Source organism: Cibotium barometz, chromosome 4 (assembly GCF_041138505.1).
Source record: "Cibotium barometz isolate CiBa-2024 chromosome 4, ASM4113850v1, whole genome shotgun sequence".
NCBI lineage: Eukaryota > Viridiplantae > Streptophyta > Polypodiopsida > Cyatheales > Cibotiaceae > Cibotium > Cibotium barometz.
Window position 1 is genome coordinate 26255342 of NC_141049.1, and position 26125 is coordinate 26281466.

Here is a 26125-nt window from a genome sequence, read left to right on the forward strand (position 1 = left end):
TGATGTGATACAATAGATGGCAAAGGCCCCATACCCACTATATGCTCACATGAAGGGAGCTTTGATGGCCTAGAATTGACGAGTGTATAGAAGTTAGGGAGTAAATTCTCATGGATGATCGATAAACTATATGAAGAAGGGGGTCATAGTGTCTCTATATGTGCCATAGACCACACTAGCCAATGGTCATAGTTTGGCTCATCTTGGGCCCCATAAACTTTGGATAGGGTGTCCAAGTGTAAAATTATCCTATTCCATGGGTGGATTGTTATGGGATAATGGGCCAGTCCAACATGTAGCTTATTTGGTAGTGTGCCAAATCTTATCTAAGCCGTCTTTACACCATTTTGGCCTCCTAGGTCACTATCTCATGTGAATACAGAATACTGCTCGATTATGGCTGCTCCTCATCATAATGGGGGTCAAAGCTTGGACATTACAATATGAGTGTGGAGCATATTATCATCTATCATTAAATTTTGTGTGCGTGTGTTGAGGTTATCTTTATGTTCTTTTATCATTACTTTAAAAGGGTTCTAATATAAGAACACCACAAATAAGATCAAATTTCGAATTCAAAGGCAAGGTTGCAAATTGGCATCGCTAAAATTTGCAACCTTCCCATACTTTAAACTTCAAAATTCAAAATTGAAGGTCTATAAGGTACCTTGGCCTTCATTTGAAACCCATTAGGCATGAAATTATGTGGGGTGGCTTTTAAAGGTTATCTTCGTGTGAAGCTTGGGAGGGCAATGATGCACATGGAAACCTACCTTGCTTGGCGGGGATAGCTGTCAAGACTAACCTTAAACCGATGTGGCTGTCTTCTTAGAGGCCTATATCATACACGCCCATCTCTTATCGTTGGGCTGGTGTGCAAACTTGTAGAAGGCATCCATGTGGTTTTAGGGTGCTCCTAGGACGTGGGTTCGATTCTAGCCATGCACTCCTCAAAGGGGTGTGTCATTCTTTTTTTTTGGAGAAAAAAAAAGCAGAATTATCATTGCCCGCCCAGGAAAGCCCTGGGCAGCGTGTAAACCTATTAAGCCTAAGATAGCCTAAACCTCGTTCCCTCCTGGGACGGAGAGGGACGGATTCCAGGGGTGGGTGGCTATGGCTATGCCTGGCCGCCTGTTCTGATGGCTGGTTGCCTCCTATTACGCCAGCAACGCCTCTGCACAACCTTACTGTTTCATCAGCTGTCCTCTCAGACTGCCCTCCTCCGCCGCCCAACGTCTTCAATCGCCGACCTTGCCCACACTTACAACAGGCATTCTGTGGCGGTTTTCTACACCTGTGCCGTTAGTCTTCCGGTCACCTCCGCCTCCGCCTCGGTCTCCGCTTCCGCTTCCGCCTCCATGGCTCACAAGATCGGCAAGTCGACCCGCCGCCCCGGCTCCCTCTCCAAGGCGCGCGTCTATTGCGACGTCAATGTCGTCCGCCCCAAAGAATACTGGGACTACGAATCCATCAATGTCCAGTGGGGGTACGTAGTTTTTTTGCTCTTATTTTTGTGTAATTTTCGCTGCAGTTTCTGGTTTTGTTTAAAATTTTTTCTACTTGTGGCTGTGATTTTTTGGGTATTTTATTTCCTCCCAATTTTTGATCACTCACTACCAAGTCGGCTCAATTGTTAATATAAGCTACCATTTTTTGTATTTATTTTCTTCCATTTTCATTATCAGTTTTTTTTTCCTCCCATTTGTTGGTTCCTTAATTATCATCTTGTGATGCTGGTGTTAATTTGTTATTTTGATCCTTTATTTTGATTATTTTGATTATTTTGATTATTTTGATTATTTTGTCCAACATTGCACAAGGTAAATTTTTGTTGCATTGGTAGGGACCAAGATGACTATGAAGTTGTCCGTAAAGTTGGACGTGGAAAATACAGCGAAGTCTTTGAAGGTGTCAATGTGGTCAACAATGAGCGTTGTATCATCAAAATACTGAAGCCGGTCAAGAAAAAAAAGGTACCATTTTGTTGCTGTACTTCATGAGCTTGTGTGAACACATAAATACATGAAACATTATTGGAAGTTTTGAAAGCTCTCATATGAGAGAGAGAGAGAGAGAGAGAGAGAGAGAGAGAGAGAGAGAGAAGACCCAAAGCGTGTTACTATGGTTCCATGAAGTAACTAGGTCATGAAAGTGAAAAAAGATTAATTGTCTACCTATAAATGTGATCACACGAATGTGAAAACAGAGTTACAAGGTAGCTGTGTGGCTGAATTTTATAATGTGTTGATACATCCTATGTTGCAGATACAAGTGCCATTGCAATGAGGAGGAGGGAGACACTCACCCAGGCTGCATCTATTACGTCATTGAGGCTCTGTGTGTGTGTGTGTGTGAGAGAGAGAGAGAGAGAGAGAGTATTAACATCTACAAAAGACCCAAAGGGTCTATGAGAGCATAAGTGATACAATGATACCATGGATATACTAAGCCATGGAAAAAATAGCTGAAAGAAAAGGAAAATTGACTATCGCTAGTGTACGCAGATGTGATGCCAGCATGTGACCTGGTACGGGAGAAACTAGCCGTGATCAACTAATAATGATGCCCACCTCAACCAATATGGATGTGATGGCCGAGAGAGTATCTGGCCTCTATGATGGAAGCATATTATGGCTTCAAAGAACCTCCTTGATCCGCATATGTCCAGTGGAGGGTTGTGGTGCTTTGGGTCGGGGACATTTGGCCCGCAAAATAGATCGAGTTCTATCATTCATTGAGGACTCCTTTGTTAGACATCATCCCCTTCTTGCTGGCTTCCTGTTTGGTGTCCTATTTTAGTCTCTAGGGCTGACCATGTTAGTCAGAGGGGTTGGTCACCCCTCACATATGTTTTCCCATATTATTTCCCATATTATGGAGTCTTGGGTATTTTTCCCATCGTGCAGGATTTATTCCCTAGTCGGTTGCCTACTTTTGGGCATATATATAGCTGGCTTGCCTCCCTCATTACTCACTGCTTGCTTAGCATTGTTTGCTGTAGTCCCTCTCACATACGAGGTTTTCTCCCCTCTTGCTTGGGACATGTATTCCTTTTGGTGATGATATTGAGAGCAGGTTCTCACTCAGCATCCGGTGCTGAGAGGGGGTGTTACATCATCCCCTTCTTGTATTTGGTGTCCTATTTTAGCCTCTAGGGTTGACCATGTTTGCTAGAGGGGCTAGTCACCCCTCACATATGTTTTCCCATATTATTTCCCATTTTATGGAGTCTTGGGTATTTTTTCCAATCGTGGAGGTTTCTTTCCCTAGTCGGTTGCCTTCATATGGGCATATATATAGTTGGCTTGTCTCCCTCATTCTTCACTACTTGCTTAGCATTGTTTGCTGCAATCCCTCACATACGAGGTTTTCTCCCCTCATGTATTCCTTTTGATGATGATATTGAGAGCAGGTTCTCACATGTGTTTCCTCTCCATCTCTCTCTCTCACTCTCTCTTGTGTTTCCATTTCCCTTCTTCCCCTGCACATTCTATCACCCTTTAGGGTGAAGGACTGGACCACTAGTGTGGGCAGTGGGCTTGGAGAGAGAGAGAGAGAGAGAGAGAGAGAGAGAGAGAGAGAGAGAGAGGTAATTCTATATGGCACTGCTCGTAATCCCTAGGTAGGTTGATGGAGCTTGACATCTTAGTGGCTCATGTTTTGCAAGTGTAGCACAATACAACACGTTGAAACTGACGACTACAACTATTGCTTGAGAGCCAAGGGCTTAGAAAGAAGGGACACTCTATAAAGGATGGCACAGGCAACAGGCTAGATGATGGGTGGCTCATTTGTGTTGGATGCTTGTGTGTGTGCAAAAGTCATGCATGTGTGGTGCTTGTGACATGACTGTAGAAACTTGATTCACACTAATTACAGGTTGGTTAACACATTGATTAACACTAGTCACATATTGGAGGAAATTGATAAAGTTGCACAATGCGGAAGCAAGACATAGAAGAGAGGGAGAGCAAAAGGAGAGAGACATTAGACAATGAGCATTATGTTACGTAGCAAGAGGCTTTTACAATGGCAATACCAGCTAGCGCCAGCTGATGGCAGATGGTGTAGAACATGTGCTTATGAATGACTGAACTGTTGGATGACAAGTGAGAGGAGAGGAGGCTTTTATATCAGGAAGGGTGAAGCTCGACGACTGTCCCTGTGGAGATGGCCGACTCCAACAAATAATCCCTGCGACTAGGAAATCCTCATGAGTAACATAAATACATGAGATAAATGTCTAACCTAATACAAGGCCAAGATCTCACTCAGCACATGAGATGCACAAATTCTAACACCCCCTCTGCTGCTCATAGTGCGCAAAAAAGTTGGAAGAAGAAAACTGATGAAGAAGATGCGACCATGGACATCCCAATATCGGCTAGATATTAATACACCGCGGAAGATGCGCCTGCCAACCTGTCTCTTCAAAACAAAATGCCACCCTGAACAGCAAAGAAATTTGCTTGGCTCCAAATTCCCACACCAGTGTGTAGTGAACTCCAAGTATAGAATGATGAGTTGTCGGACACACCGTGCCCATTATCCCCAATAGTGGATGATGAACACATCACGTCTTAGAAAACCTCGAACAATCAACTTGGAACTCATCCAGTCCATAATCTTTGCTACACCAAGGAATAGATGTGGAGCACATCCAGCCCATAGCTCCAAAAATGAACTTGTCTCGCCAGATACTTTTCATGCTTGGAACTTCCACTCACGGTTCTCATGCACTAGAAATGGAGCTACTAACAACCCCCTCTCCCGTCCACAAGCCTCCTCTGGCTCGAAGCACATGGGGGAGAACTATCTGTATGACTATAGAAGCTGACCATCCGGGTCCTTGGCTTTTGCAGCTTTGAGGACACTAGAAGTATCAGAGTTATCATCTTGTATATTATCATTGCCCGTCTTTGAAAACTTGGTCTTGGCATGGGTTGAACCTTTGGTCCTGCAATCCTTGGCCAAATGATCTTGCTTTCCAAAAGAGTACATCCTGTTGTCTGTTGCACTATAGCAAGTTCCTGATCCTGTCCACTAGGGGGGAACCTTACCTGCACATGAGAAACAAGGATAGATGCTTCCTCCAAGAGGGAACACATCCACGGCAATAGCACTCCTTTGCAAGCAAGCCTTTCTGCCACTGATGATCTGAACACTCCACAACCAATCTCCAACACTTCTCCAACGGAACAAGGTACAAGGAACAAGCAGCCCCCTCGCAAAACTGAGAGAGAAAGGGGCTGGACGGTAGCAAACAGTCCACCAAAACTTGCCGGAAAACACCCACAAAGTAGGTAGATCCATCGAAGAAGAGACAGGCTGAAGATGCCACAAGGATGTGGCGCTCCACATGCACGAAGAAGAGGACCACCAACTGCTGTCCAGAGATCCGCTCCAAATGCCAACACCGTGAAAGCACAGGACCAACAGCCCCCTCTCAAGCGAAGGCAAGGCAGAAGCATACCGGAAGAAACACCTCCACTGCTGCCCACAGCTGAAAACACAGCCCACGCACCACCACCAATGGATGATGGAGAAGATAGCATAGGAGAGAAAGAGCTACTGCCACCACAAAAACGCAGCCACCAAAGTTGAAGCACAGCACCCTAGAAGAAAACACAGCCACCAATGTGAAAACACAGCCTTTAGGAGGAAAACGCAGCAGCCAAAGGAAAAAAGGCAGTCACTAAGTGGTGAGGAAAGTGCAGCCGCCTGGAAAATTGCACAAAATTGAGCCCTCTGCTGCATATGTAGCAAAAAACGCAAGCCTTCTGCTGCTCCCAAAAAACGCTAGACTTCTTGCAGTAAGGAAACTCACCGCTGCTGCCTTGAAGTGATTGATACCATGATAAAGTTGCACAACGTGGAAGCAAAACTTAGGAGAGGGGGAGAGCAAAAGGAAGGAGAGAGAGAGAGAGAGAGAGAGAGAGAGAGAGAGAGACATCAGACAATGAACATCATGTTATGTAGCAAGAGGCTTTTACAATGGCAATACCAGCCAGCAGATGGTGTAGAATATGTGCCTATGAATCACTGAACTGTTGGATGACATGTGAGAGGAGAGGAGGCTTTTATACAAGGAAGGGTGAAGCTGGCCGACTCCAGCAAATAACCACCACGACTAGGAAATCCTCACGACTAGCATAAATACATGAGATAAATGTCCAACCTAATACAAGGCCAAGATCCCACGCATGAGATGCACAAATTCTAACACAAATTACACAGAAGACAAAGTGATAGACCTAAACTTGTGTATATTGCATGTACAATGATGTACATTGATCCAAACTAAGATCTGTCCATGCATTACTGTGGTGAACTGCTACAATGAATGACCTAACTGACAGTGCTGCTGTCCTTCACTTAGCACTAAGAAATGCTCATAGAAGATGCTTTATTGACTGGAAGCCTGCTTGCTTGATTTGTTATCCGGCTGGCTCACAATATTATCCTCGACCTACCGGTACATAGGCTTATGAATGCTAGTTGGCTGAAGGGTAGGCTGGTCGGACTGTAGGACAGCCCTACAACTACTACAATGGAGCATATGCTGTCGACATTGTCCCGGAGCTTGGGTGCCTAGCTGCCGAAAAAGCTGCCCAGCTGGTCCAAACTTGCCTGAGAATGTGCCCTTTAGGTGGCTGCAGGAAAAGGTGCATGTGGGTTTAAGGCATACACCTGAGAGTGCTGTTGGCGGCAGGCAGAGATGCTGTGGTCAAGGTTGGCATGTTTCTCCTGTACCGGGCTGACTAGGGCTTTGGCATGGCTAATGTTCTGGTAATAATGGAAACAGCGTGCCAATGGGCTTTTGTAAATGTTTAGGCAAGGTGGCAAAGTTTTTTGCGTGGTTGTCATGTAATACACTAAAAGTGGTATGAAAACATCAACACTTTATACAAACGTATTTATGCGTGGTTGTCATGTAATACACTAAAAGTGGTATGAAAACATCAACACTTTATACAAACGTATTTATGCGTGTTTGGCCATATAAAGGGGTTGTCATGCAACTATGATCTGATCTATATAGGTTCTAGGTTCTAACTCAAATACATGTATCATGGTTAATGCCTGTAATGTTTGTACTGAAAGTAACGATGCCAAGGAGAGAGAATTTATATGGATAAACTTAAAAGTTTTATCAAATAAATGGGTAGGGGAAAAACAATGTTATGTCAGGGACCTGTAATATACAATTTGGTCTACATTGACTGCAACACTATTTTCAGCCCGCATGCTGTATTGCAGACATGCATTCTATGCATAATGTGTATACTTGGAAACAAACAGTGTAGCGTTCACGATAACGGCTTCCTTTTTCCAAGTGATGAAATTTTGACTTCTGTCATACACCGCCATATTTTATTTTTCATATCTATCTTCACACTCATATGCCCATGCCTATACTGCTTCACAATAATCTTATCAGGCGTGCCTCTCAGAGTGACTACAAACTGTTTTGTGGTTGGTTGGACAATTTTGCTTAGGGTGAAGGCAGGCAGGGCTTAATTAGGCTGGGTCACGGAGCTCTTTTGGTGGTGTGCTGCTAGTGTCAGCTTGGGATGTGGGCTGCTGCTGGACCACACCTTCACCTTGCCGCTGAGCTAGGGCAGAGGGAAATTGTGGGGGAGCCTTAGTATAAGGTGTGTAGAAGGGTGACTAAATTAAATTAAAACACTGTTTACATGCTAATTAACACTATTCACTGCCAAAACATATATACAATTTTGAACTCAGAAGCAGACTCAGATCGTGACTCCTTTCGTGCTAACTTCAAGCTACATACATGAACAAAAGGTTATTGCTGTCCCAATACTTGTGCATGGCTAAGATCTGCACATTGGGGCTGCTCTCTTTTGTGTTGCCACCAATTTTGAGATCTGCTGACCTCAGAAACTGGTTTGTGAACTTGTGTTGAAACAGACATTATCCAGCGATCTTCAGGTCCGTGAAGTTGTCTTGTGAGAAAACCCTTTCTTGGACAGATGGTTGGGGAAACTTCCTCCTGCTGAGTTTCAACCATTGGTGCACTTACCAGCGTTGTGCTTTTGTCAATTGCGTCTGCTTTTGCCAACACTATTACATTGCCTTGAAATGGTCTTTGAGAAGCTGCTAGCGAATTCTCCCATACTAAGTAACTAGCTCTATTATGTTCCTGCTTGTATTGGGCTTCATGTTCTTCAGTTTTTTTGAAGGTGTTCTTTCCAAGTAGCCTCGCTGGAACGTGCACGCCAAATGTTTTAGGCCAGCAATGCTGTTGATAATCTCCCAGTCTGGTGAAAGTGGGCATTGGGTGTCCAATGGGAAACCGAGGCCATCAAAACTGTGATGGCAGTAATCCTGAAATGTGCAAGATGAAGTCAATGCCATCATCCTCCTCCTCATAAAGCAGGGCTGGTTTGGGTAGACATAAGTCCCCCCTCATGAGGTGCCACCATTATCATCCTCCTCATAAAGGAGGGCTGGTTTGGGTAGACATGAGTCCCCTCTCATGAGGTGCCATTCCACGTGACCCTTGGTGTAGTTATAAGTCCCTTGCCATGAGGAGTGAGTGTCACATGCGGAAGCTCTGGGAGTCTTCTTTCAGGCCTAAACACCATCCTGGAACATGCTTGATGCAAAACACATAAAAAAGAGAGAGAGCTGAGTATTCATTATATTCTATAGGACAAAAAGGTACATCTTGGCTAGCATGGCTGCCCCTCAACCTCAAAAGGTGGAAACACCTAATCTAATGTCTAACCTATGACCCAGTCCATGGAGGAGTGAGTGATCAACAAGAACTCAGCCAAATGCTATTTATAGCCATGAAAAACCCATTTGGGCTGGTCGACTTGCTGTCAGGCAGGTCCTTGGACAAACCACCTTCACATGCTGCAGCAGCTGACTCAGATAAATCTCCATTAAAGCTGGCCGACAACCTCCTAGGTTCCTCCAGTGTCTTCCTTGACCACACCTAACTGCTGTAGTTCCTGAATCAGGTCCAAAACGTACATTGCCCTTCAAGGATCAGCCCTGGAATCAGCATGTACATGTGCACGCACATGACATCCCCCTCTGCCAAACTTGATGACGGGATTCCAACTTCTGTTCTTGGATGACTGTCATCATCCCATTGTCCATTCTTGGAGTCCCAAACCTGTCATATCCTTTCCTTCCTGGCAACCTTTTCATTGAAAACCTTGCGCGGTCTCCAAATCTGATGAAGATCTATGCATATGTTCCATCCTATCCCCTATCCCTTCATGCCCTCTCCCTGAACACTTTCTTTGATCTTCTTTTCATGAGTATTGAGTCTAGCACTTTCTTGGAACCGTTGCTTGAAAGCCTTCCATTCCCCTTGGGTCTTGTGGAACACCACCAACCAACCTCCTTGGAACTTCTTCCATATCTTGTGTTCCTTTCTTTGGATTGTTCATCTTCATTTGGGATTTAATTAGTGTTTACCCTTGCTGAGCGTGATGCTTTGATATCAATGTCACATGCAGAAGCTCTGGGAGTCTTCTTTCAGCCCTAAACACCATCTTGGAACATGCTTGAAGCAAAACACATATAGAAGATAGAGAGAAGAGAGAGAGAGAGAGAGAGCTAAGGATTTTGTATATTCTATAGTACAAAAAGGTACATCTTGGCTAGCCCATGGCTGCCCCTCAAACCTCAAAAGGTGGAAACACCTAGTCTAATGTCTAACCTATGACTCAGTCCATGGAGGAGTGAGTGATCAACAAGAACTCAGCCAAATGCTATTTATAGCCATGAAAAACCCATCTAGGTTGGCCGACCTGTTGTTGTCGGCCAGGTCCTTGAACAAACCACCTTCACATTCTGTAGCCGGCTCAGCTAAATCTCCAATAAAGCTAGTCGATAGCCTCTTGGGTTCCTCGAGTGTCTTTCTTGACCACACCTAGTTGCTGCAGTTCTTGAATCAGGTCCAAAACATCGTCTTTGTCTGTTGCCCTTCAAGGATCAGCCTTGGGATCAGCATCTACATGTGCATGCACATGACAGTGAGTCCACACTATGGAGCCTGCTATCCGTAGGTCGAAAGTGTAGAGAATGTCCAAATAGTGACAAATTCTCGTCTAGTCCATGGTTAAATTGGAGGCACTGTATTCTTTGAGGTTTGTTATGAATAGCAAGAAACAAATCCCTCAAGTCATTCACATATGCCTCAAATGTCATCTCCTTCATAGAAAGATCACACAAACTTGCAAACTTAGTATATATGACATGCGAAAGCCTCGACTAACTTGATCCAGCCCGAAGCCTATTGATTAGGAACACTAATGCATAGATAGTGTGTTTTTAGTATATTGATATGATACAGAAAGATGTCTTTGACTGTACAACTTCTGTGGCCTTTGGCCTTCCAAAATAGACTAACTTTTGACCTAATGGATTGTCTATTGACCTGCCCCCATTAGGGACCATATGTTCTAATGACTAAACTAGCCTAGCTATTTATAGGCTCATGGATTGCCCTTGCTCCTACCTGTCTCTTGTCCGCCAGTAGTAGACAAGTATTGAATTCATTTAATGCTGTCGCCTTTATCTCTATAGGGGCATATGACCTGGCTGACTGGTTACATAAGGCATGGCCCTTTTCTTTGCCTATTAGAGCTTGCCAGTGACGTAAATCTAACCTAAATTGGCTGTCAACTCACGGATTAGCCATGAGATTAGCTTATGCCCACGTGTGTGCACGTGACAACATAATCATATAAAGCTCACTTATCAATAATTATAGGCATTCACACCATCCCACATCCATAAGTGCCCGTAAGTTACTTAAAACATGTGTACCTACACTTGGTAAAACAAAGCACAAAAGCATAAGTAATAATTTAATAAGTATACTTATCTTTCTACAAAACTCTAAAATATTACATTACAGCTTGTAGTCATATTGTTACCTAAAGATCTCATGCATGAAGGGGAAGGTGGGGGATTTGCAAACTCTTATCCTGAATCTGACAGGCAAATGGGGAAGAAAATCAATTCAAGAAATCTTTGTGCCATGAAAAGAGTCTTGAGTTTTACATTAGAATCCAATCACTCCAGTAGACTTATTGACTAATTGAACCATAGAAGACCTATCGTGTAAGATCTCCAGAAGACCAAGCCCATGGATTATCTAACTTGAACTGAACCCCTAACGAGGTTTCATAGACCCGACATTGTCATGATTGCGATTGTCACATGTGGAAGCTTTGGGAGTCTTCTTTTAGCCTTAAAACACTTTTCAAGAACAACCTGATGCAAAACGCAAGCAAGAGAGAGAGAGAGAGAGAGAGAGAGAGAGAGAGAGAGAGAGAGGTCAGTTTAGTATATTCATATAGTACAAAAAGGTGTACAATTTGGCTAGCCTTTGTGTAACGGAAAGGGCAACTGTAACATGGAAATCTGATCAATCATGAATACTGATCAAACACATGAACATGCCAGAGAAGAGAGAAAAGAACACAGCTCTGCACAGTACACCACACTACGGGCTAGAAGATGGGCTGTCTCTCCCCCTCAATGGTTAGATTACCAAAAAGGAGTCTGCTTTAGATACAACTTTGTGGGTGTCCAGGGATTCTCCACTGGCTAGCACCTAATTCTTCTAGTACAAGATGAAAACAATAACAAAACATATGCTGAGGTCGGTGTTCCTTCGCTGAATAGGAGAGCGTTCCTGGCTTAAAGCACATGTAGGACAACCATGGACAGCCGAGAGCATTCCCAAACCAACCCAGGACAGAGTTATCCCCAACCTTGCCAAGCCCACAGAGAAAATCGGCTAGCGGGCAAACTTACAAGCTGTACACACTGGGCAGGACTATTTTAATACACGTGGTGGCCAAAGGACGGGCACTGAACGGACTATGGGCTGATTGTTTGTAGGCGCCCCTTTGTGGACCTAAAAAGCATACGCTTGGTTATTTTTGGCGGGGAAGCTCTAAAACTGGAGGTGAACCGATCGCATGCTTTCCAGATGGCTGGTGGGAGCTGGTCGACTGTTTGCCTTCCCTTGTGCTGGCCAATTACAAGCATGCATTGGAAGCTGCTAGTCAACTTCTTCTGGTGGAGCGTGTGTGCTGGTCGACTTGTGGACTGCCCCCTATGTGTGGCCGACTCCGTCTGGCATGAAAAGATTGCTGGTTGACTGTTTTAGGAAGCTTTGAGGCTAGTTGACGTCTCATGACTAGTTGGGCTGATGGGTTTATTTTTTAATAAACTCACAAATTTTATGAAATAGCCATTATAGGTGACTTGTGGGTTGAGTACCATGAGTATATAGCATGCACGTTCCTAAAAGGTGAATTTGGGCATGTTCTTGGATTCATCTAGGTATATAATTCAGCCGTATTAGCGGACATGCAGATTTCACATTGTGAAGTTTTCGTCCGAGTTGCGGCCAGTTGATATTGTGCTTATTCTTTCTATCTATAGCGGTGCATTTGCCCTATCAACTACTTATTTGCAGGCCTACAAGTTGGAAGACAAAATACACATTTTTAGAGCACTTAACTAAATAACATCAATGGACATTATTAGCAACATTAATACTGAAAATGACCAATAACACTTAACACCAGCACTGGGGCCGGAAAGGCTTCCTCCCCCCCCTCAATACATTTGTATTTCTTGGAGTATTTATATGTACAAGTGTCACGGGCCAATAGGCCAGATTTCTCCTTACATAGAGTGAATACAACTCAAACAATAGGGTACTTGTCGATGAAGTCTGGACAGCCAAAGAAGTCCCAAATCACAAGCACACTTCCCCCCTTCACTGGGTGCACACCTGCCTTTCACTGGTCTTCCGGGACTGTGCACCAACAGGCACGCCCGTACTAGCGGAGGTAAAGGGGTACACCGCGGAGGAAACTTTACCTGGTTCTCCCAGATAAGCTTTGCCCCCATATCCCCTAGTGTGTCTAACCTTCACTGGCTCTCAGAAGTTCTGAGGGCGCGATTAGCACTACCACTCACGGAAAAACTAACCACACTAGGAAAGCTTCCTGAGCATGGCTAGCATAAACATGCTTTATTTCTGCTTTGCACAAAACTTAGAGAAATCTTTGAACTTAATTTAACAAATTTTAAGTTTACACAAATATGAAACATGAGGCACTTGGTACAACAAGTACAATATGGTACAGCAAGTGCAATTCATGTATTGCAGGTACAATTCAGGTACTGGGCAGATACAACACACATGTGATCTGCAACAGCAGGTACAGGGTAGGTGCAACATATGATGTGTGATTTGCAATAGCAGGTACACGGCAGGTACAACACACGTGTGATCTGCAGCCAGCAGGTACAGGTTTTACAGCCGTACAGCACACAGGTGCAGCTGGAGGTGGGTCCAGATCAGAATACCACCATGGGCAGCAGGCGATGGAGAGAGAGAGAGTAGGTCACCACTCACTTGGAAAAAAGTACTAAGGTTCCATGCAATAGTTGCTTTTAGCATTATTAAATTGTAATCAAAGGTTAGTTTATGGGCACCCACACTAGAAAGTAAATGTCCAGCCCAAATTTAAATGTGTGTGAACACATTAGCTTATAAACATTAAGGTTAACCATAACTTAAGGATTTTACAATTTAAAAGGGCCAAAATGGTAATACTTACCACCTGTTTACACGCCACACCAATGTGTCAGCAAGCAGCACTCCCACGGTACACTGGGGGCGTCCCCGTCCACTGTACTGGCATGGCAAAACAGGCAAACACACGCAAACAAATCATGCGAAAACAAGTTTATGCATGTAGTCATAAATCCATGTGTACATGTAATGGACGAAATCTCCTTTTCATGAGAAGCTCCTGTCGGGCATAAAACTGGCGCGATAGAAATATGAATATATGTCCTCGCCTTTGTATGGAGTGACAATCCCATAGGTAAGACGCCATCCTAACCATACACGGGTGGCACCAACAGGCTCTCGTCCATACAGTAGGAAGCAGGTCACACACGGGTGGCACAAAACTGGTTTCCGTCGCAGTACTGGTCACACGGATGGCACGAATCTGGCTCCCATCCATGTGACACCAAAAGACTGGCCCTTTCACATGGGACACCGGCTTGGCCCCGTGTGAACATGGCACAAATCTGGCCGTTCTATGGAGTAACAATCCCATAGAAGTGGCTCCAGAAATGGAGATGGACCAAATGGTGACGGTGTGTGTGTGGAGTGCGTGTGAGAGCATATCTTGATACACAGTTCTACACCAACTATTGGGCACTGATGACGTTAGTGGGGATGTCGTAATATCTAGTCCATACTATGCATAATGGAGTTGATAGTTATATAGTCTTGTGGGTTGACTACCATGAGTATATGGTATGCACGTTCCTAAAAGGTGAATTTGGGCATGTTCCTGAATACATCTAGGTATATAATTCAGCTGTATTAGCGGACATGCAATTGTCACATTGTGAAGTTTTTGTCCGAGTTGCGGCCAATTGATATTGTGCTTATTCTTTCTATCTTTAGCGGTGCATCTGCTCTATCAACTACTTATTTGCTGTACTAATTCTTTCTATTTGCTACTTTCCTTAGTGCTAGGCTTCATTATGGCTGAGTCTGTCTTGCATCTCCGGAGGTTTGACAGAAACTCAGTACGCAGGGCTTTGTGTGAATATATGCTTGTGTGTGTGTGTGTGTGTGTGGAGTGCGTGTGTGAGAGCATATCTTGATACAGAGTTCTACACTCAGTATTGGGCACTGATGATGTTAGTGGGGATGTCGTAGTATCTAGTCCATACTATGCATAATGGAGTTGATAGTTATATAGTCTTGTGGGTTGACTACCATGAGTATATAGCATGCACGTTCCTAAAAGGTGAATTTGGGCATGTTCTTGGATTCATCTAGGTATATATATTATAGGTGAATGTGGGCTTGCATCAATAAACATTAGCATGTGAAAACATGAAGTTTTAAATTGAGTTCTACACCCACTATTGGGCACTGATGACGTTAGTAGGGATGTCGTAGTATCTAGTCCATACTATGCATAATGGAGTTGATAGGTATATAGTCTTGTGGGTTGACTACCGTGAGTATATAACATGCACGTTTTTAAAAGGTGAATTTGGGCATGTTCCTGGATTCATCTAGGTATATACTTTAGCCGTATTAGCGGACATGTAGATTTCACATTGTGAAGTTGTGCTTATTCTTTCTATCTTTAGCGGTGCATTTGCCCTATCAACTACTTATTTGCTGTACTAATTCTTTCTATTTGCTACTTCCCTTAGTGCTAGGCTTCATTATGGCTGAGTTTGCCCTGCATCTCCGGAGGTTTGATAGAAACTCAGTACGAAGGGCTTTGTGTGAATATATGCTCTTATGTGTGTGGAGTGCGTGTTATAAACCGGCCTTCAGAAACTTGACGGGCGGTGAGCACACTTAATCACACTTAAAACTCTTTATGAGTTGGATTAATAAACTTGGAGGAAGAAGAAAAAGAATAAGTGGAGCTAGAGTGCTCCTGCACAAAAGACCAATTGGCCCTAAAGCGGGGTACCCTCGTAGGTATTTATTTATCACTTGAAGTCGATGTAGCCCTTGTACAATTCCCGAGAAGAAATCCCCTTCCTCCACGTAGAGGAGATCTCCTTGAAGCTTTCACCCAATTTGTGTTGTGGGATACAAGAGCCTTGGCCTCCTTTTTATACAAGTTTAGGGATTAGAGAAAAATCTATACAAGTGCTTTTCCCAAAAAAAGAATTCTTCAAATAGCTTTTCATCTCTCTCATTTTTTTAAATTAAAAAAAAAACACGAGTACCATTCTAACGTTTTTTTTCCCAAAAACTGGGCTGCGCGGCGCTTTTCTTCATCGTGTTTTTCCTCGCGCGTTTTGCTGTTGTCGGTTGCCCATCGCTTCGCCTCTCTTTCTCTTCGCATGCCTGTCGCCTTCGCCTCTCTCTCTTGCTTGGGTGCGCCTGGCTGACTGCTTCACATCGTGTTTTTCCTTGCGCGTTTTGTTGTTGTCGGTTGCCCATCGCTTCACCTCTCTTTCTCTTCGCATGCCTGCCGCCTTCGCCTCTCTCTCTTTCTTGGGTGCGCCTGTATGATTGCTTCAGTTGACTAGCCATATATGTGCTAGTCGCCTATACGACTGCTTCAGCGCCTGCAACGAGCTTCCATGTCATCAGCTGCGACCCTGTCAGCCCAGCAGCCACGTCAGTTGCCTTGCAATCCTCATCGCCTGCTGTAGCCAGGTACCACACGTCAGCTGCCTGCCATCAATGCCATGTGTGCCATGTGTCAGCTGTTGACTGGGCTGACCCTCAAACAGTCTTGAGAGAGAAACTGCTACACTTGCAGCAAGGTAAGAGAAAAACAGATGCACATGCACATGAGCATGCACACACGCACACCAAACATGTATTTGCATCCATACACGTGTACAAACTTTACACATGCATATATTGGATTAAACATGATTAGTGAATGCTATATAGTTTTAAACACAATGCTTAAGAAGAAGAGGTAAAATACTCAGTCCTGTAACATACCCCCCTCTTAAAACAAAGCAATCGTTCTCGATTGCTCATTCAAAGGATTTGCCAACTGAAACAAAACCTAAGAGAGCAATGAGAAAGCTATGTCCTGCCAACTGAAACAGAACATCTGAATACATAAATCAAGAGCATCCACCTCGTGAATAGTCATGTCTCCCTGGATGCTTTACTTGCTCTGCTCATGGCCATCCCACAGGACCCATGATCAGCAGTACATCGTGAACATGAGTAAACACTGATGCATATCAAATGAAAGTCTAGAATAGGCGTCCCCATTCTCTCAAAAGATTCGTATATCCATGAATCAAACCATGTGACTAGTACACATATATCATAGAAATCCCATAGGCAGATATACTGTCAGTTCAGTATCTCGGGTGTGCTGATAAGAACACCAAGCGACTTCCAGATCACATCCAAGTGAACAAGGGAGTGGAGTCACCCCCCTCTTGAGTAACAGGTAGTACTCCGGAATCCACAGCTGAACTTGTTGAAGCACTTTCTAAGGTAGGCTCCAAACCAAAAGCCTCGAGGTAAAGTTGTAGTATCCTCGGTGAATCTACCAAGTCACCCTCCTCTATCCACTTCGAATCCATAGGCGAATAGTTCACAAACTTCACTAGATATCGACGTGAAACTTTTCCTCTGACTTTTCTTTCTTTATGTGGCAAAATCTCTTCCGGTTGAAGAATCTCATCTAGTTCTTCGACTTCTGGTTGTGTCTCATCAACCTGATCTGTAGGCACCTCACCTCTGAAAGGTTTAAGAAGACTCACATGGAATGCATTGTGAATCCTCCAATGATCCGGTAACTGAAGACGATAAGAAACATCACTCATCTTCTCAATCACCTGAAAAGGCCCATAGTACCGGATATTTAGTTTAGGATATAAGCTCTGTTTATCCTTCATTTTCTTGGGTCTAGCCTTCTCAAATCTCAAAAGCACCCAATCACCCAAATCAGAAACCACTGAAGATCGACGATGAAGTTTTGTTGCTTTCCTCTGTTTCTCTTGAGTCCTTGGAAGAGCCACCTTGACCTTCTTGTAAGCCTCATCCATAGTCTCCACAAAACGATCTGCCTCAAAGATCTTATCTTTTGTATGTAGGATCGGAGGTGCTTTCTTCCCGTCTTCCACAATCTCGAAAGATGCCTTACCTGTCGAAGTGTGAATGGTGTTGTTGTAAGCAAACTTGACCAAAGGAAGATACTTTTCCGACTGCTCCTTATGATTCGAAACATAACACTTTAGAAGATCTAGTACAACTGAGTTGGCAATTTTTGATTGCCCATCTGTTTGTGGATGAAAAGACGATGAGAATTTCAACGAAGTCTTCATGTTCTCGAACAATGCTCTCCAAAATAAACTCGTCATTCGAGGATCTCTGTCACTAACAATAGATGTGGGCATCCCATGGTACTTGAAGATATTTGTCAAAAATATCCTCACCATTTGCTCTGCATTAATCTTCTTCTTGACTGGAATGAAATGAGCCTGCTTGCTGAAACGATCCACGATAGTCTAGATGCCATCATTCCCACTCTTTGTCCTAGGAAGATCAAAGATAAAATCCATATCATACTCTCCCACGGTCTATCTGGAATAGGCAAAGGATGAAGTCATACTTCACCTTCTGACAAATGATACAATCACGAACAAAAGCATTTGCATCCCTGCGTATAGTAGGCCAATAAAAGAATGCCTCCAAAGCTTTCACTGTAGCCTCAATACCACGGTGGCTTTCATAAGGCGAAGCATGGCATTCTGTCAAAACCTTCTGCCTATACTGAGATGTGACACAATTTGTCATGCATCATAAAAAATCCTTCCTTGAGAGAATAATGATCAATTCGCTGTCCTTCAGTCAAACGATCAAAAATCCGCTCAAAATCTAAGTCATGAGTATACTGTTCTCGCATATCATCAAGTTCATGATGAAAGATAATAGAGACAGCGGCCACATGTGGTTTCCTAGACAAGGCATCCGCAACCACATTCTTTTTGCCATCCACATGAATAATCTGAAAGTGAAACATGGACAAAAAGTTTGCCCATCTCATATGCTTCTCTAAAGGAAGTATCGAAGAGTCTGATGATCACTCTGAACAATGAACCAAATGCAAAATCTTTCAAGACACTGTAAGTACTCAGTATTCACTGAATGCAACCCCGCATGGCTGTCAACTGATTGAATCACCTGTGCAAAGTGTATGAAAAATAACAGAGTAGAGAATAGAGTGTTACTGGCAAAAGTACGATGGTCGATGTTGTTTAAGACACTATAGATGCTATTGCACACACCAAATCTTTGCCGTTACACAGCCCAAACACCCAAAATCGAGCAGAACTAATCCAAAACGACGCCTCTTGAGAACATCTACAGAAACCTTGCAGTGTCCAAAACGTGCTCGAATCGCATCGTGGACCTCGAAAATGGTGTATACTTTGTATATAGCACACTATAGTATATACCTTCTATCCCAAGTAGAAAGAGCATGAATAATCGCAAGAAGCTCCTTCTCATACACTTGTAGATTCCTTTCTGCTGGGTGACAAAGTTCTACTCTCATAAGCAATAACATGTCCATCCTGCATAAGAATAGCTTCAATGCTATTCCTGCATGCATCACACTGTACCACAAAAGGTTTATGTAGATATGGTCAAACCAAAACTGGACCAGTGGTTAGCTTTTCCTTAAGCTTGTTGAAAGCTTCCACTTTCTTCTTTGTCCATCGAAATTTAGGTGAAGCAATTTTTGCAAAGAATTGGATAAACCTCCCGTATTATGAAAAAAGTCCTAAGAAACTTCGCACATCATGTATAGTTTGCAAATCCGGCCAATTCTTTATCTCTTCAATTTTCGCTGGATCCATCTTGACGCCATCCTTAGACACTATGTGCCCAAGAAAGTGAATCTCCTGCATGAAAAATTCACTCTTCTTTCCATTGACAACCAACCTATGCTTTTTGAGTTTCTCAAACACTTTGGTCAAATGCTCGCGATGCTCCTTCTCTGAATGAGAAAATGCAATCATATCATCAAAGAAGGTACCCACAAAAGCATGGTGGGGTCGAAAAATCCGATCCATCATCTTGTTAAAAGTCGCTGGAGCATTCGTAAGGCCAAAAGGCATGACCAAAACTCATAAAGTCCAAAAGTTGTCTTGAAAGCTATCTTGTGCACATCTTCTGGCCTGATGCGAATTTGATGATATCCACTCTTCAGATCAATGTGACTGAAGTAAGCTGCTCCCTGTAACGGATCCAAAATATCATCGATTTGAGGTATAGGGAATCTGTTCTTGATGGTAATCTTATTCAGTGCCCTGTAATCAATGCACATCCGCCAAGAACCATCTTTCTTTTGTACCAAAAGCACTGGTGAACAATAGGGCGAAGAGCTCGGCTGAATCAACCCTTTGTCCAACAGATCACGCACTTGGCTCATAATCTCTTCTTGTTGGGCTGCACTCACCCTATAGGGTGGCTTATTCGGTGGTGAACTTCTAGGAATCAAATCAATCCCATGATCCTTAGGCCTAGCAGGCGGCTTCTGCCCTGGCAAAGCCTCTGAAAAACAATCTTGAAAACTTTTGAGAAAGTCCAATCTTTTATTGTCCAACTCAGACAGGTTAGATTCTGTGGTATCCTGATTCTCTTCAACAAACACTAAGTAAACAGAAAGATGTTTCTTTATTAAACGAGAAATGGCCGAGGCCGATACAACAGGAATAGATTCTCCTTTAAGCTTTACATCAAGAGTGTGTTCCTTATTCTTGTGAGTGAGAGTGATTTTCCTGTTGAAAGTATCTACTACCGCTTTAACTTTATGGCACCAAGGCATACCCAACAAAACATCACAACCCTCCAAAGACATAATGTAGAAATCGTCCTCTCTGTCCGTGTAAGTCTGCATAGTGCACACTGAGACGCAGTTTCCCAATGATCGGTGTAACCTCAACCGAATGTCCAGGACAAGCCAAAGTAGCCTCATGCAACACACCCATCTCCTCTGGTTTGATGCCCAACTTTGCTGCAAGTTCGGGGGTGATGAAGTTTGCACGAGCCCCAGGATCGAAAAAGATCAAAACCTCCTGATCTCGAAGTCTTCCCCATGCTTTGCACAACTCTGAAGATGCATCCCCTTGCTTCAACCCTATCAAGTCAGGTACTAGTCCAACAGAGGGTTTTTGTTTCTTTGCTTTAGGCTCTTCTTGTGAGTCATCTGCGTTTTTAAGTGCTCTCTTCGGACACGTATAGTACCGATGTCCCTCTTCTCCACAAGAGAAACATTTGTTGGCAGCTATAAGTTCTTTCTTTTCTTCATTTGTTCTATGCGGGGTAAGGGCTGAAATTTCCTCTTGTTGGATTGCCCCTTCTCTCGTGGTTCGGTGTCTTTGTTGTCCTTTGACTCCTTTGCCTCTTTAAACGCCTTCTTTGAGAAGAGATGTTGATCCTTAAATCCTGACATCTGACCAGTAAGCATGGCATATCGAGTCTGAGCATTTTCTATCATCTAAGTCATATTAATGACCTTTGTTTTAATGCAATAATCATGAAGCTCCTTGGGTAACCCACAACAATATGTCTCTACTTGCTCAACCAGTGACACGGGCCTAAAGGATGTGACCGGTAGCAAAGCATCCCAAAATTTCTTGTTATATTCTTCCAGATTACTACAATCCCTGGAATCTAATCGATGCCAAGCTGTCATAACATCCACCTCAAAAGTCGGTGTCAACCATAAAGAAGAGAAGATTTGCTTTAACTCCATCCAAGTGCTAGGTGCTATTCCATGATGAAGAAGTGTCGACCACCATTGAAGAGCATTTCCCTTTAGGAAAGAAGCTGCCTTCCGTACCTTAGATGCCTGTGTGAAGTTACCACCAGAAAATGCCGAATGCCGCATCAAACTGTTGAATGAAGGTGAGAGCCTTCAAACGATCCTTTGCACCACTAAAAGTATCAACCTTTACTGTAGCACCACCCTCTTTATAATCTTTTGGCTTCTCACTCTGAACAAGATTATCATGGGGATGCGGTTTGAGAAAAGAATTGCACCACTAAAAGTATCAACCTTTACTGTAGCACCACCCGCTTTATAATCTTTTGGCTTCTCACTTTGAACAAGATTATCATGGGGATGCGGTTTGAGAAAGGAATTGCCCACAGCATTAGTTCCTATGCCCATCATACCACCTCCCATACCAGGCATACCAAAAGCACTTCCGCCACCACCACCATAAGTTCCATACATACCTCTTGGCATACCTCCATGCATACCTGGTTGCATACCATAGCTCCCAGTCATGCCCATGTTGGGTACACCCGTCATGGAATGAAAGACAGAGCCTCCGCCAAAGTAACAGGGATGACAAGTATTAAAAGGGTTTCCATGGGTAGGTGGGGGAAAAGAAGAAGAAGAATCAGGGTATGGCTGAAAATTTTGGTAGATGGGAGCCGAATGTTGAGGCTTAGGTTTCTTTTCAGACCCCTGCTTTCGTGGTTTAGAATCAGCTTTGAAGTTTTGTGGAAAACGTGAGTCCTTCGCGAGTTCCATTAATCCCTCCATCAAGCCCTGCATCTTTGCTTCATATTTGGCATCGTCATCTTCAGCTTCTGGCATATCGGAAGGTATTTCTTGCTCGCTTTCCTCATCTTCATCGAAGTAGTCGTCCTCTTCCGAAGATAAATCCTTCATCTCTGCACTAGTTCCAGCCATAGAATTCAATGTGTCGACCATAGGCTTGCCCCTTGAAAAAGTTGACAATGAATCTCGACAATGGAACCTTGAAACTGGCCTTCAGAAACTTGACGGGCGGTGAGCACACTTAATCACACTTAAAACTCTTTATGAACTGGATTAATAAACTTGGAGGAGGAAGAAAAAGAATAAGTGGAGCTAGAGTGCTCCTGCACAAAAGACCAATTGGCCCCAAAGAGTGGCGCCCTCGCAGGTATTTATTTATCACTTGAAGTCGGCGTAGCTCTTATACAATTCCCGAGATGAAATCCCCTTGCTCCACGTAGAGGAGATCTCCTTGAAGCTTTCACCCAATTTGTGTTGTGGGATACAAGAGCCTTGGCCTCCTTTTTATACAAGTTTAGGGGTGAAAAGCTATGCTTTTTCTCCTTAGAGAAAAATCTATACAAGTGCTTTTCCCAAAAAAAGAACTCTTCGAATAGCTTTTCCTCTCTCTCATTTTTTTAATTTAAAAAAAAATACACGAGTAGCGTTTTAATGTTTGTTTTTTTCCGAAAATTGGGTTGCACGGCGCTTTTCTCCATCGTGCTTTTCCTCGCGCGTTTTGCTACTGTCCGGTTGCCGCTTCGCCTCTCTTTCTCTTCGCATGCGTGCCGCCTTCGCCTCTCTCTCTTGCTTGGGTGCGCTTGTATGATTGCTTCAGCTGACTAGCCATATATGTGCCAGCCGCATGTACGACTGCTTTAGCGCCTGCAGCGAGTTGCCACGTCATCAACTGCGACCCTCGAGCAGCCACGTCAGTTGCCTTGCGATCCTCCTCGCCTGCAGCCAAGTACCACACGTGCCTGCCATCAGTGCTACGTATGCCACGTGTCAGCTGTTGACTGGGCTAACCCTCAAACAGTCTTGAGAGAGAAACTGCTACACTTGCAGCAAGGTAAGAGAAAAACACATGCACATGCACATGAGCATGCAGACACACGCACACACGCACACCAAACATGTATCTGCATCCATACACGTGTACAATCTTTACCAATGCATATACAGGATTAAACATGATTAGTGAATGCTATACAGGTTTAAACATAATCACAATGCTTAAGAAGAAGAGGAAAAATACTCAGTCCTGTAACAGTGTGTGAGAGCATATCTTGATACAGAGTTCTACACCCACTATTGGGCACTCATGACGTTAGTGGGGATGTCGTAGTATCTAGTCCGTACTATGCATAATGGAGTTGATAGTTTTATAGTCTTGTGGGTTGACTACCATGAGTATATAGCATGCACGTTCCTAAAAGGTGAATTTGGGCATGTTCCTGGAGTCATCTAGGTATATATATTATAGGTGAATGTGGTCTTGCATCAATAAACATTAGCATGTGAAAACATAAAGCTGTAAATTGTGTTCTACACCCACTATTGGGCACTGATGACGTTAGTCCATACTATGCATAATGGAGTTAATAGTTATATTGTGGGTTGACTACCATGAGTATATAACATGCACGTTTCTAAAAGGTGAATTTGGGCATGTTCCTAGATTCATCTAGGTATATAGTTTAGCCGTATTAGCGGACATGCAGATTTCACATTGTGAGGTTTTTGTCCGAGTTGCGGCCAGTTGATATTGTGCTTATTCTTTCTATCTTTAGCGGTGCATTTGCCCTATCAACTACTTATTTGCTATACTAATTCTTTCTATTTGCTACTTCCCTTAGTGCTAGGCTTCATTATGGTTGAGTCTGCCCTGCATCTCCGGAGGTTTGACATAAACTCAGTACGAAGGGCTTTGTGTGAATATATGCTCTCATGTGTATGTGTGTGTGTGTGTGTGTGTGTGAAGTGTGTGTGTGAGAGCATATCTTGATATAGAGTTCTACACCCACTATTGGGCATTGATGACGTTAGTGGGGATGTCGTCGTATCTAGTCCATACTATGCATAATGGAGTTGATAGTTATATAGTCTTGTTGGTTGACTACCATGAGTATATAACATGCACGTTTCTAAAAGGTGAATTTGGGCATGTTCCTGGATTCATCTAGGTATATATAAAGCTGTAAATTGAGTTTTTAGGGACACTTACCACCTGTAAAGCACATGTAGATCACTTGTCAGTCCAAAACAGGTGTGCACATACACGTCCACGGGGTGCCCATGCGTCCTTGGCAACACAGGCAATAATCTTAGGCATTGTCTAGGCAAACAAAACAAGTCATCCAAATATAAAACTAAGGTGATGCACACACATGAGTGCAACTAGACCCATCTGCTGAGTTGTATCAATCAGGTAAAGTGTTTAGGGATCCAAAATCCTTCGGAATCTTCCCAAAACACAAGTACATGTAATCACCAGGATATCTAGTCCCTGGAGAAACGCACCATGTCAGGCTCCATAAGCCATACATGTACTGTCATGTCAAGCTCCATATGCTAGACATGTACAATAGGAAATAGAAGCAATGAGGGATTTTGTGACACTTTGGGTGCCCTTGAGAAGGTGGAAAACACCTAAAGCCTAGTCTGTGAGCCAATCCCAAGGAGGGACTGAATGATCCAACAGTGTAGTTGGCACAGTCTTTTATAGGCTCTTCTTGTGCAAGGGAATTGGCCGACCTGCTGTCAACAGCCAGCATATTAATTCTACCCGAGTTGTCATCTGTGTTGGCCAGCAAGAGCAGCTGCAAGGTGACATGCCTTTGTTCGTTTTCGTGGTTCTCCTGCACACAACTGATCATGCTGAAAGCTTTTGTCTTTTCGTGTTGCCTATCAGAGATGAGCTCCTGGAATGAGCATGCACATGTCTTGCACATGACAACGATGGATTATAGCTAGCAACTCACCACCCAACCTTAGGTTCAATGCCTCGAACCATCCTTGAGCTTGAGGTCTATCGCCGCGAGCGTACTTGGTACCGATTGTCATGTGCACAGTGTGTATCTACCGTGTGCTATACGCATGCAAGACTAGTTTCGAGGCTTGGGGAAGCTTGGAACTAGGCAGGCTGATTGACGAGCTGAGTTAGGGAAATACTAACGGGCGGGCACCCAAGTATGGGCGGGCGGACGGCCAAGTGTGGACGCCCGATGACCGGCCAAGAGCTTATAAAAGGGTGGCCAAGGTTAGTTATTGTATTATAGAGAGTCTCGCGAGTTTGTGAGAGCTCTATGGTCTTGGAGCCTGGATCTAGTGCAGACGTGCACCTGCTTTGTGCAGCCGAGGCCGGCAGCAATCTCGAGGCCCGCGAGGGCAGCTTCGTGGCGGTATGGGACGTCGCGAGGAGGAGATTGGTTGGTACGTCAACCTAGTTAGCTCAGCTCGTGGCTCGGTGGGGATAGCCAAGACTGTGGGCTCGCCCACGGCTGTCATGGTTGGGAGGTGAGTCAGGCCTGCACCCCCTTGCTTGTTTGTTTGTTCGTTTGTTTGTAGGATTGGAGTTTCGAACCAAGATCGATCACGAGGGGATCCGTGGGGATTTGACAGTGGTATCAGAGCATACCTCGTGAACGAGCAAGTCGGTAGGTAGAGAAGATGAGGTTGAAGAACGATATGTGTTAAAAAAGCTTGCTGTTTTTTTTTGTGCATACTGCAGTTTTTCAGATTTAGTATGTGTTTTTTTCTTCATCAAAGAGACCCATGTTGATGGGGAGATGGTAGTTAAGTAGGGTCTTTTTGCTTTGCAAGGAAGAGGTGGTTTGATGTGCAGTCGCATGAGAGAAATCAGACAAAAGAAAAAAAAAGCACGTTTGCTTTTCTGGTTCGAACAAGAGAGAGAGATCGCTTTTGAGATGAGGCGCTGCAGGCTGGGACAGGTGTTGCTGGCGTTGGGCTACAGGCGGCTAAAGGCACCTTAGGCCTGCCAAGCCAGGCGG

General features: G+C 43.8%; 1 protein-coding gene across 1 annotated transcript in view; it reads left to right on the forward strand.

Annotated features, from left to right (window-relative positions):
• The first annotated feature begins 977 nt into the window (after nt 1-977).
• Nucleotides 978-26125, forward strand: part of LOC147639097 (casein kinase II subunit alpha-2-like) — an 89284-nt gene continuing 64136 nt past the window's right edge. Inside the window, exons 1-2 of the mRNA XM_086787355.1 lie at nt 978-1486; nt 1844-1973. Of these exons, the coding sequence (XP_086643481.1) occupies nt 1140-1486; nt 1844-1973 (477 nt within the window). The 5' untranslated portion in view covers nt 978-1139. The remainder of the gene's footprint in view (nt 1487-1843; nt 1974-26125) is intronic.